Genomic DNA, 12,271 nt, shown 5'->3' on the forward strand with positions numbered 1-12,271 from the left:
GAGGCTCTTGACGCAGGGTCGGTTACCGAGATTGGCAGAGTGAAGTTTTCCGATTGTTGAAGTCTTGTTGCCGGGGAATTATTCCATCCATTAGATGCCGGTGAATGGAGAGCAGTCCTTAGAATGCGTTGCTCAAGCGCCCACCCCGAGAGCCGAACCAGCGCCGCGTGATCTTGAGTCGGGCGTGTAACCACTGAGCTAACGGAACGGACAACTAACTGCCAATTGCAAATTCAATCTGGCAGCCCTGCAAGGGTATATAGCAACTGATTGAAGGAGTATGTTTTAAATCTGATTCATTCATATTGAAAAGAACACTTCCCACTTTCTCCGCAAGAGCCTTAACAGCAGACCAGTTAGTTTTTTTCACACCAAAAAAAAAATCCATCTTAAGTGACAACAGTGGCGTAAAAATCTTCGTGAATCAAACTCTCTGAACCCAAGACATTGGGGGCAACATTTTTTACAATCAAAGCCGGTAAAAGGATAGACCAGCTGAGCCAAAGAAGATTCAGTTAGCTTAAACAATTGAGCCGAAAAGATAAAGTTAGATAGATAAAACGTTCCCTCACGTAATATTAGTCTCGTACCTCGGCCATCCACATCCGGGTCTAAAGACGCCATCGAGGTCGCATCAAGCGATGAAGAATCAAGAGCAAGAGCTTCTAGCGACACGGCATCCAATGAAACAGCATCAAGAGCTACTTCTGTATCTTCTGACTCTTCAACTTCGATTCCCACCTCCACTCCACAGACCTGGAGATACTTATTTGGTTGATTTGGAAGCTGCATTAAATGACTAGCTCGGTTGTCCACCTGTCTTGGATGCGTGGTTAGCCGAGCTATGGGAAGCCCATTGAAATACGTTACAAGCCAACAGTACCTCCTGTGGGAGCTCCTCCGAGCTGATCACGACGCTCCCTCCTCGTTTGTGGCTCTTCTTAACGTTTTGACTCTCTTGATCTGCTGACGTGGTAACCTCCAAATCCGTCCCCGGTAACGCTGGGACATCTTGAGTGGGAGCAAGTGATCTGGCAGGGGAGACCGGGAGTCCGAGGCTTCCGATTCTCCCGGAAGATTGTCGGGATGCTGCATGGCCTGGTCGCTTGAGGAGGGGATGGACGCGAGCAGTAGGGGTCCGGGAGAGGTCGCGCATGGGAAGAGGGAGGCCCTGCCGACTCCCATCAGTGAGTAGGACTTGTGGTTCGGCGATGGCGCGAAACTGATTTCGTGGCGTTTGGTAGCCTGCAAATGCGATGACATCACAACTTAGGTATTGGCTGACGCCATTGAAACCGGTCGCATATGACCAAGTCTAGTTGGCGTCCACAAAGAAACAAAGCCCGTAGCAACTTACCTGAATTGAGGAGATAGCTAGAGGAGAAGGGGTCATCGTTGGTGTCGGCGGGGAGGCCCAGGAGGACAGCGATGCGACGGCTCTTCAAGTGGCGTGCCCTCATGCGGCCTTTGGTAAGCCTCTGCTTGGCGGCCATGCACCTTCACAAAAGCAGCGTCAGTGTTGATTGGCACCCACTGTAGCAATGCGCAGGTCGTTAACCACTTACCTGATGTGGTCATCGAACACGAAGTTCGCTGCGAGGACTGGCACTCGACGCGCGCTGGATGGATTGTGAATTGTGACGTGTAACGCTCTGCTGTCGTCCGGATCGCCGCTCACTTCAACGTCCTGAAGAAACGTCAGTCACTTAGAGCTGGCAAGCTACGAGCATCATCCATGCGCAAGTCAACATTCCTCACATCGTTTTGTTGTTTGATAGAAAAGTTGGAGATGCCATCAAACAATCTTGCATTGTGATTGAACACACAAAACATTATATTGTCGGATGGAGGCTCAGGCATAAAAACTTATAACGTGGTCGCACGAACTTGCAAGAGCCCTGAGAACTTGACCACGCCCCATCCCAGTCGCTTGCTGTCAGGTTCGACCAGGATCAGCTGGTAGAGGTCGACCACGAGAAAACGGCGATGTCGCGATTCCTTCTTGACAACGGTGCAGGCTATAAGGTCGCTGTTGTCTGCGGTAAGCACGCATTGTAACAAGTTGTGGCACTCACATAACGCAACCGCGTCTGTTGGTTTACGAAGCAAAACTGTAAATTCGATAACACGATTGCATTTTTGTCAAAACTACATTTTTGATGCAGTCTAGCTATGTTTACGTCGCTGCAAATTATTTCATGTTAACCTCAAGCACTGTGCAATACAGTGACTCACTCTGAGTACGTTGCTGTTGCTCACTGCTTCTGCATTCCAGCACTCCGGTGAGTGAAAGCACCTCTTGGCATGCTTTTCACAACATTTTAAAGATCTAACGTAAAGCAAAGGTTGCTTGGACAAAAACGATTTCATCTACAGTACAAATCTCTTGTAGGCATTGTGCAACAAATACGATAAGAGAGTGCTCAAGCACTTCAGAAACAAAACACCAACAAGATGTGCTCACTGAGGTCGAGCTTGTCGTCAGTCTGGATGCAATCCTGCTCCCGAGTCAAGGGAAGTTGCGTCTCCGCTTCCTTGCACAGCGTCAAAGAGAGGTCGCGGAGGGCGAAGAAGACTCCGATCAGCTGCAGAAACAAGCAATTAGGACGAGCCGCACTTCCTCAGATCAATCGAAACGCTTAACTTCGCTACTACGCTGCTGGTGACGTCATGCTGCGACGATGACCACATAATGACGTACCCTCCTGCTTTGCTCGGTGGGTCCGCAGGGGAGTCGTTTCATAAAGTCGATGCCGGTCAGTGGGGTAACCGTCGGAGGGAGCAAGAGGGAAGAATCCATCATCAAGTATTCAACGTTGAGAGGTTTGTTCTATAAAGGTGGGCACTTGTTAGATGTGCCGCCGTAACAGACCATGCAGAAGTGTGTGAGAGTTGAAAAGGTTGTGAAAATTGTATCGGAAGCATGCTGTGAAACGAATATCGCGCCTTTCTCAAACAACTGGCTGGATATATGGATCAAGACTTACCCGAAATGTCCTGTACTCATCCTCAAATATATCAAGGAACATCTCCTCCTCCTAAATAAACAACTTGCAGTCAGTGCAACTCATCCTATTCCGGTGTACATTACAGGGTGCATCAGATCCCTATGCTTTTGTCATTTTAAAAACTTTCTACTGGCAATTTAATAAAAGTGTTGTAAATCATAAAAAACAATTCTGTTAAAACTTTAAATCATCTACTAGGTCCATATCGAACTCATCTCTGCGGCCATCATGATGCAACACAGATCAAATACTGAAAGAAATGTGAAGACAAACTCATTTTACACGACCGCGTAATTTTCGTACGATTTTGTTTTGTAACCAAGTAAAGGTGAAAGCACCTTTAGCGCCGATAGAGCTGCCTTGGTGTGGCTCGTTAGTACATTCGCACAAGTTGCAGCTTACCTTCAAGCTCTTCTGCAAGCTCTGCATGCTTTCCGCTCTGTATTGCTGCAATAAAATATACGTGAGAATATAAACACCATTTAGTTATATGCTTGAACGTATAACTTACTGTTATATCTTGAACAAACTTTTCAACCATTTTCGTTTAACACGTGAGCATGCACTTTGCGGTGTACGACCTAATGCCGCGAGCACGAATGACGCAATACATAAATGGCGCAAGACTTGGCTTTTCTTGTGTCCGTTGTTGAGGTTGAGCGGGTCGGAGAAAACGCAGTTTGATAGCTTGTGCAAACATTGCCCATGCCATGACACTTTGTTTTATTGGTACTCTTCTCGAGCTGCATTTTAAAAGCAGCAGCAATTTTCGAATCTTGAAATTTTTTGACACAATTTTTTTCTTAGGAAATTTTAACTTATTAGGCGCCTTTTCGCCGTCAATAGTCGCGTGACTCTGCTGCTAGGGCACCAGGTTTCGTGGCGGCAAGTCCGACTCCACCTTATGTTGGATACGGGTGTTTATTGCAATAAGGTTGCAACCGCCGCACAAGTCTAAGGTTGTTTTTTTATCAAATCCATACTTTCGCACGAACTATGCTTCGACTCCTCCTACTTTGTCCATAGATATTCCATGCGACAACAAGGCTATCTTTCCTTGGTATCTTATCTGTCACTTTCTGAACATGTGCAGTCAAAGTGACGTCATCGATTGGGTTTCAATAGACACGTGGCCAATAGCCTTGTGGAATAACCAATTAAGGCTTTGATTTTCTGTTGTGGAATCCAGGCTTTCACCTGGTGATTGAAGATTTAGATTAAGAGGATGGGAAGGCAAGGAAACCAATCTTTGTGTCTACCTTCAGGCGTGTCTTTGCCACCAAAGACACAACTAATCGAACGGACACCCATTCGAGCGTCGAGTCAGGACTAACCACTCGACTGTACAGCTAGATAGAGCGAGATGTTGCAGGCGAGAAGTGGCTCACCTCGATGGAAGTGATGTGCTGCTCCAACAAGACACACAGATCTCGTTTCACACCAAGGTCCTTGAGCAGGATGGCTGCCAGTCGCAGAGTAGCCAGACGAACTTTGCTTTCTAAACAAAGTATCATTGTGAGGGTACAAGGGGATTGAAAGGAGGGCATTGAAGGAAACAATCGACCCAGTGATGCAATAACACGTTAAAAAATGAATGACGTACCCGGTTTGACAGCCTTGCTGATGATCCGCAGCAGGCGTTCAATCAACCAATGACTATACGACTCGCACCTCTCTTCGGATGACGTCATCTCCACCACTTGCTTCAAATTGGTGCTGATACCTGTTCAACAATCCTCATATACAAATTACAAAGCATCAACATCCGTGCTGCGAGCCGTAAATACAACCAGGCCGGTGAAGTCGGGCGAAAAATATACGACTCCGACTCCTCGATTGATTACTAGCCGACTCTGATTTTACTGATGCCGATTTTTTTAAACTTTAGAATTATTTCAAAAAGTAACAATTAATTTTATGAGACGTAGTGCATGAAAGTTGTGTTGTTGCAAGTCGTAGACTTTTGGTGTTATTTGTTGCATTGATATCTTCGTTGTAAGGAGTTTAAAATTCAATTAATGTCCAAGGCAGTGGTTCCCAACCTTTTTAGACTTGTGGCGCCCTTCAGAAGAGAAAAATATTTTGTGGTCCTCGGCACCCGGTGGCAAACCAACGAACTTTCACCTCGAAAGCAGCAGGTTGTTAGAACAAACTTCATCGTTTCATATCAAAGGGTTTAAAACATGAAACTCATAACTTCTCTGCTTGACTTTCAGCCTTAATGCAGTGTGAAGAAAGTTCGCTTGTTGTGCGTGTCCTTAAGAAAGGCAATTAACAATAACACCTTCAGAAATTAACATAGTAATAATGACATTTCAATTTTATTTGGAAATTGAATAATTGAATGCCACTTTGAAATAATACTTTATTATAAAAAAACAAAGTAAAGTTTACTTAACCAAAGTCAGCATGAAACTTACTAGAAAGGCATATATACTCCCCTTAGCACAGTGGTTCCTAATTGTATTCGAAGCGAGCCAAATTTTCTAAAAAATGAAGTTTGAAAAATTTTGCAATGCAAGGACCTGATATTTTATATTAAAGGCCTCCAGAAAACAATAACATTGACATAACAACCCACAACAATACAAGGGTGCCACACTAAGAATTTGTGACGGCAAAACATCATAGACTGATAAGGTATGACAGAAAATTGAAAAAGATGTAAAATAATCGTCCATAAAAACTTATATTAGCAACAATGACCCTAGCTAACCATTTGAAGACAGGTAAAAAATAAACACAAAAATAACTCGTGGCACCCTGGTTGGGAACCACCGGTCTAAGGCAAGCAGGTTGGCGTTTATTGTTTGTCATTTTGTATCAAGTCGGAGTCGGCCTTTTTACGATTCCGAAGCAGTTTTGGTACAATAAGCTCGAGTCCACAAAGGGTCATCCAGGAGTCTGGCACCCCCCAGAGAGCAAAGTTGATAATTGCCACAATGTTACACCATTAACGAACGAGACTAACATTCAAGTGGTCAGTGGAATAGCCAAATAACGTCACAACATCAAGTTCAAGAACAGCCAACTCACCTGCGTCTGCGTCGTCCAAGGGCAATTTAAAGTAAAGAAATCTTCTCATTTTAAACAAATATGAATAAAATACAAACTGCTTGGTTCATGATTCCATAACTTAAGAAAAATGGATTGGATACAAATATCATTAGAATCCAAAAATCAGTTGTTCGTTTCGTGTTCAAAAGGAAATGGGATGTGGCAGCATTCCGAAACATGGCTCATAAACATTAGTAACCAATTATAACTTAAAGTAGTAAACGCTAAAGTGCATACAAAATCAGCACGTCACCTCTGTTGTGGAGCATGGCATAAAGCAGGCACAACGCGAACAAGGCTCCATAGTCGTTCTCCGTGCAATTCAGTTCGCTGTATATCGTGTCGAGGAAAGGGCGGCTATCAACATTGCTTCGTTAGAATCATACGCATCTCGCAAACCGAAGATCGTTGTTATTAAAACCAAGACATGTTGTTCACATCGCAACTTAGCTTGTTGCCTTAGCAAACTGGTCAATACAGCTCAAAAGTTATCGAACTAGAGTGAAGGACACCAGTTGCTAAGCCTCGCTGGGTCATGGCAAGGGTTTCAATTTTTGGAAAGGTTACAGGGACTCACTAAATTCTAGATGCACTAAATTGATGAAGGAACACACCTGTCAGTGAGGATACCGGCGCTAGTGGATGATAGTTGCTCGTCTCCGTCTGAAGCTGTTCAAACAAAACCGTGTTGGTGACATGAGGTGACACTATGCAATTCGGCATTATTCGCTTCAGTTAGTCACCAACTCACCACAACTGGGATGACCCACAATTGACGCGTCAGTGTCGCGCTGGAGGACACGGCTCGCAGTGCCGACCGGGATTTGGTCGAGAGACTTTAGATCACTTGGAGAAGACACGCTCTCATGTCGCTCATCATCGATTTCATCCTCGGAGTCTAAACGAAAGAAATCATCCCTGCACATAAACTGCTTTATGATCAAACAATGCACAACGACGTTCACGCAAACCTAAGTTCCGGAAGTTGGGTCTTTTTCTGCGCTTTCTTTTCTTGTGCAAACGTTTGGAGCATAAAAGTTTTTCTAAACTTTCTGGCTGCTCCAAAAAGTTGGGCTGGTCGGAATCCTGTAAAAAAAGGCATCGCTAGTCTCCAACGGCCGTGATTGAACAAACAATTATGAAACCACTCTCAAAAAGTTGGATAAAACAAACAGGGTTGATCTCTAAGTGGTCAAAACTGGTTTTGACCACTAAGCGGTTTAAACCTGGTTTTAACCGGTCAAAACTAGGTTTAAACCGGTCAAAACCCAGAAAAATATTTTTATGTAGTGAATGGTCGGCTACCTGGGCTATTTAGGAAATATAAAAGTAGTTGTGAGTTGTGACCATTTTGATATGCAGGCCTCGAAATAGCTGGCGGCCAGGGCTGCCTGAACTTTCATTAATGCCCGCCAATACCGACCTGTCAGGCAAAATTTGATGGCAAATGTTTTTCATAAAAAAAAATTTGTTGGAATAAATTCTTTTACCGGTACTTCAGTTAGCTGTGCTAATTGTTCATCGTTCTACCAAGCATTTTTTGGTTCATCAGAAACTTATTTTTAGAATTTGAATTTTCTCAATAATTAAAATACCCATATTTTACGGACCATAAGGCGCAATTTAAATCCTTTTTTTCCTCATAAACTGATCGTGCGCCTTATAAGCCGGTGCGCCTAATGTATGGATCAAGTAGTGCATTATTGCCTACACTTAACACCAGTACCGATACCGTACTATTATTATATAAATAAACCACCGTCTTACACAATAAACTAGGGTAAAAACAACTAGCAACTGTGATATTCACTAGGTTCATTTTTTCTTTTGCTCATTGTACTATTGTGACTTGCTTACATTTATTAGGCATTTTTGTTTAATGAGCTTTATATGGTAACCCATACTCCTTAAAATACTTTGCGTTCTATAGCCCGGTGCGCCATATGGCTGAGCAAACAACTAATCAAAGCAATTTATTGACAGTGCGCCTTATAATCGGATGCGCTTTACGTCCGCAAAATACGTAACCAACTGATTGAAATAACAAAAATAAACAGAGAAAATGAATATTTTTTGTTCCAAATCCAGCATTTAGGTTATTGTTAATCAAAACAAAACATAGTTGAACACCAATGTTACTAAACATGGAGGGTAATATTTTTAATTCAATTGAAAAGCAACTTGATTCATACACTAAAGGGGTTTTGACCAGTTTTGACCAGTAATAGGTGGTCAAAACTGCCCGGTTTAAACCAGATTTTAACAGGTTTTAACCGGGCGGTTTAAACCGCCCCGGTTTAAACCGATCAACCCTGAACACAAATGGCCCATTAACTTACCGTTCCATCAATGGACAATAATGATTCCAAGTTCTTGTTAAAGATCACTTCAGCCAGTTGATAGACCAGCGGCTCGTGGTGAAGGATGAGAAAGACCTGAAAGCAAAGTAACATTGAACGTCCACCGCTATCGGCGCCAACACCAAGCACCTCAGTGACCACTGACCACCATCACATTTCCTTGGGTGAGGGAATAAGAACATGGTCCACGCTCTCAGCATAAACGTTCAAATCTCGGGAGAGACAGTGTTTACAATGCACTAACTTCATCTGGGTGAGAGTGATCACGTCATTGGGACCGCCAACAAGCGCAAACGCTTACATCAACACTCCAACCGAGATACATTTAAAAAATTGTAACAGATCATATTGGGGAAAAAATTGTATTGCGAAATAAATCCAGTTTGAACAGCAGGGCTGGTTTATTCGACCTTGCTATGAAAAAACACACCAGTTGTTCATACACATCATTCGCGAAAGATACCACTCAGTCACAGCGACAACGCGCGGGTCGCCGTGCCGTGCTAACGATTATTAACTTACCTGCGATAGTAGAAACAACGCGACCACAGAACTGACAATCGGGAACTCCTGCAAACAATACGTCAGTAAAGCAACATAATATCCGCCAACCAATCAACAAACAGCGCGTGCAGTGTCGATGCAAAGTAACTCACAGATTCGTCACCAGGGGCGCCATCGGCAAGTGAGCGCACATACAGCGGCAGAAAGAGTCGGTGCAGCAGATGTTCGACAAGCACATCGTTGAGCAGGCTGTTGTTGAGTGCGAGAATGTCGTTCAGGTAGTGCATGTGATCGAGATGTTCCGCTACCAAATCCCGCAATCTATCGCTATGCTGGTGACTGAAACATCGATGTTATCTGAATGTACTGGACCATCGGAGACAGAATACAATGCTCCATGGAGTGGAAAGATTGAAAAACACTGAGCTAGAAACTAATCAGGTTGGAACGTAGAACTGCTCGAATCCAATTCGATTTACATTTTTCAAGTGGACACCCAATGACGCTGACACGATGTTATCGTGTATGATTTGGGATGGCAACAACGTGAGCCAATACATACCGGTACTCCCTTTATTCAATGAGACATCATGTTGCTTTATTTAAATTGTATTGCACTTTTATCACACTGAAAAGGGTTTCTTCAACGAAATGAATGTCACAAATTTTTAGGAGTAGTCAGTAAACAAGTCGGAAAAAATAATTGTTTTTTCAAAACAAAATTCTTCACCACTGAAGTTATTTCGCAATGAAAATGAAACAACATTTTTTCTTCTAGTTTTAAAGCTGGTATGCCGCGATACCAAATAACAAACTTGCAAGTGGAGTGAAACAAATCATGCATGTTGAATTTTAAGATTTGTGGCAGAATTTATGGGTTTCATTTCAGAGCATACAAATTGTTTCGATTTCAAAATGAAAAATGTCGTTTGCGAGAAAACAGAAGTTTCAAAAGCGAAACTGCAACAATTGCGCACTTTGATAACGTGTAGCTGCGTTGCCATGGCCACCAACATGTTGATTCGGCTTCAAGTTAAATAATCCGATTAGAGTTTGGTTCAATTGCCCTCAAATTGATTGTAATCGTAGACTGTCTGCATTCATTTGCCGCTATATATATATATTTAGTGAATCGGTCAAAAATTGTTAGTGAAACTATTTGCACATGTTAAACGTAAAGATAAAATTCAGTTAGTCTAACTAATGATAGAACCAGGAAACTGGGTAACAATTCTGATCGGTTAGCACGCTGCAAGGTATCGCAGCACATCTGGTGAATGGTGATCCTTGCGAGCGGTCAGGTAAACATTGAACAGAATCAAACTCACTCCTCGTTGCTCCTGACGCACTTGTCCACCTCCCGTACGTGTTCGGCTATAAACCAGACAAGGTTGGAGAAGTAGGGGGCGGCTGTCTTGTCGCAAATGAACCGCAGCATGGACGCGTCGTTCACTGCCGATGCAAAGTCAGCGGCCGGTAGATTATTGTGGGCTTATGACGTCAACAAGTAACAGGTCGGAGAATATTTAGTGCACCAGAGCAGGCATGGGACCAGGTGGAACACAACAGCATCCCGGTAGTAGTCTACGCGCGGTAGTCTCGCAGGATATCATCATATTCACTGCCTGTAGAGGCAGCAGTTTGCGCTGTTTCCGACTAATTCCTCGATACAATATCAGGAAGCAACCGCTCACAATTGCGGCCGGAAACCAATAGAAAACATGACAAACCGTTCAACATTCGAAGCGCTTGCGAAAGGGATGAAAAAATAATTAAATAAAATCAGGTTTACTGCGCCCACAAACCTTGTTCTTCGCACAAATCTTTTCGTAAATTTCGTGTTCGTACGAAAAGCATAGCAGCTTAAGTGGCTCTGTTTACAAAGGTTTTAAATCCAACACAATAATCGAGGCAATTTAACCAAAACATATTGAAAATGAGTCATGCAGCAGCTGATTCTTAATGGTTACTATTATTACAGTATATCACAATACAGTTTCAATCTAAGTTGTAATCTCTTTAAACAATTTCTATCTTTTTAACTACGCAATGCGTACATTTCCATTACGTGGAAACTAACTTTCTGCAGCATTCAAATGCCGTAAATTCAATTAAAATTGAGTGATGTAGTTATCACGTCAGTCAAATCACTACAATTTATTTAAATAATATTGTTTACATAAAATTGTTTACTCGTATGGTACCAGAAGAATAATTAACTTTCTACAATAAATGTCTTTCTACAGTATAACAAATCCAATCAAAACACGCTTTAAGAAATAGGAAGCACTAGAGAGGTATTTTGGCAACAATTTTTTAAGAAGATTTTTAAACATTGAGCTTTCTTCAACCTGTTTTTGCGAAACATCAGAGCAAACACACGATAGTCACCTTTATAGACGTTGAGCGTAAGGGTTCGGACCGCAATTCGCACCATCGTTTCAGAGTGGTTGAAGAACTTGATCGCTTCGGTGTACAAAGCGAAGTCGTCGGTGTGCTGCGTTAAGCGACATATTGTTTCCTATTTATTTCGTTCACAAATTTCAACGTAACATCAGCTTTAGTTTAGCTTTGTTTGTTCAATTGAATTAAGCAAGTTAAGATAAAATCACTATTCTGTGGAAACGCTACAGGGTTGAACCAACTTAATATGATTATGAATGAAACTATCATACGTTGAAATATCTGTTTCCACTTCTAGAAAAGTCACTACAGTATTTGTATTAAACTAGAATTCAGCAAAACATTAAATCCGTGTGCCCCTGTTCAAAATAGTCCTATAAGACATACAAAAGAAAAAATCTATTTCGTTCAAATTTGGCCAACTGCAATTGTGAAAAGATAGTTATTTTCTGAAAATTAGTATGTATGTGCTTATAAAGTAAGTTGTATTCCAAATTTCCAGTTTTAATCCGACAACGTCTCCATCACCAAGGGTGGCGGGATCCACTTCCACGTGCCACAATGGCCTCCACATCAACCTGTTTAAAGCGCCCTCTCTTGTCAAGCTGACCTTGCTACTTTCCTCCCCAACTTGCCTTTTCCACATTTTTTTGGGTCTTCCTTGCTTTCTGCGACCCTCCACTTGCAACAACGCTCTTCTCAAAACATCATCTTCATCCCTTCTCAAAACGGGTCTTCTACTATTCGGTGAGTCCGATTCGGTGAGTTCCTAACCTCTAACCCCTATCCCCTAACCTTAAAACGGCAATGAAAATTAGGCTACAGTACCCAATAATTAAAAAAAAAAATCAAAAAATCACTGAATAGGGATCGGACTCACCAAATCGGACTTACCGAATCGGACTCACCGAATCGGACTCACCGAATCGGACTCACCGA

General features: G+C 42.6%; 1 protein-coding gene across 1 annotated transcript in view; it reads right to left on the reverse strand.

Annotated features, from left to right (window-relative positions):
• Nucleotides 1-12,271, reverse strand: part of LOC145786311 (protein CLEC16A-like) — a 31,541-nt gene that overhangs the window by 1,204 nt on the left and 18,066 nt on the right. The window contains exons 5-24 of the mRNA XM_082597950.1: nt 11,321-11,426; nt 10,258-10,381; nt 9,082-9,268; nt 8,948-8,995; nt 8,405-8,500; nt 7,037-7,151; nt 6,817-6,963; nt 6,680-6,734; nt 6,319-6,422; nt 4,612-4,731; nt 4,397-4,506; nt 3,411-3,455; nt 2,988-3,038; nt 2,702-2,830; nt 2,465-2,585; nt 1,888-2,036; nt 1,566-1,687; nt 1,358-1,497; nt 884-1,245; nt 591-756 (exon numbers count right to left, since the gene is read on the reverse strand). Of these exons, the coding sequence (XP_082454076.1) occupies nt 591-756; nt 884-1,245; nt 1,358-1,497; nt 1,566-1,687; nt 1,888-2,036; nt 2,465-2,585; nt 2,702-2,830; nt 2,988-3,038; nt 3,411-3,455; nt 4,397-4,506; nt 4,612-4,731; nt 6,319-6,422; nt 6,680-6,734; nt 6,817-6,963; nt 7,037-7,151; nt 8,405-8,500; nt 8,948-8,995; nt 9,082-9,268; nt 10,258-10,381; nt 11,321-11,426 (2,497 nt within the window). The remainder of the gene's footprint in view (nt 1-590; nt 757-883; nt 1,246-1,357; nt 1,498-1,565; nt 1,688-1,887; nt 2,037-2,464; nt 2,586-2,701; nt 2,831-2,987; nt 3,039-3,410; nt 3,456-4,396; nt 4,507-4,611; nt 4,732-6,318; nt 6,423-6,679; nt 6,735-6,816; nt 6,964-7,036; nt 7,152-8,404; nt 8,501-8,947; nt 8,996-9,081; nt 9,269-10,257; nt 10,382-11,320; nt 11,427-12,271) is intronic.

The sequence above is a fragment of the Aplidium turbinatum genome, chromosome 17 (assembly GCF_918807975.1).
Source record: "Aplidium turbinatum chromosome 17, kaAplTurb1.1, whole genome shotgun sequence".
Classification (NCBI taxonomy): domain Eukaryota; kingdom Metazoa; phylum Chordata; class Ascidiacea; order Aplousobranchia; family Polyclinidae; genus Aplidium; species Aplidium turbinatum.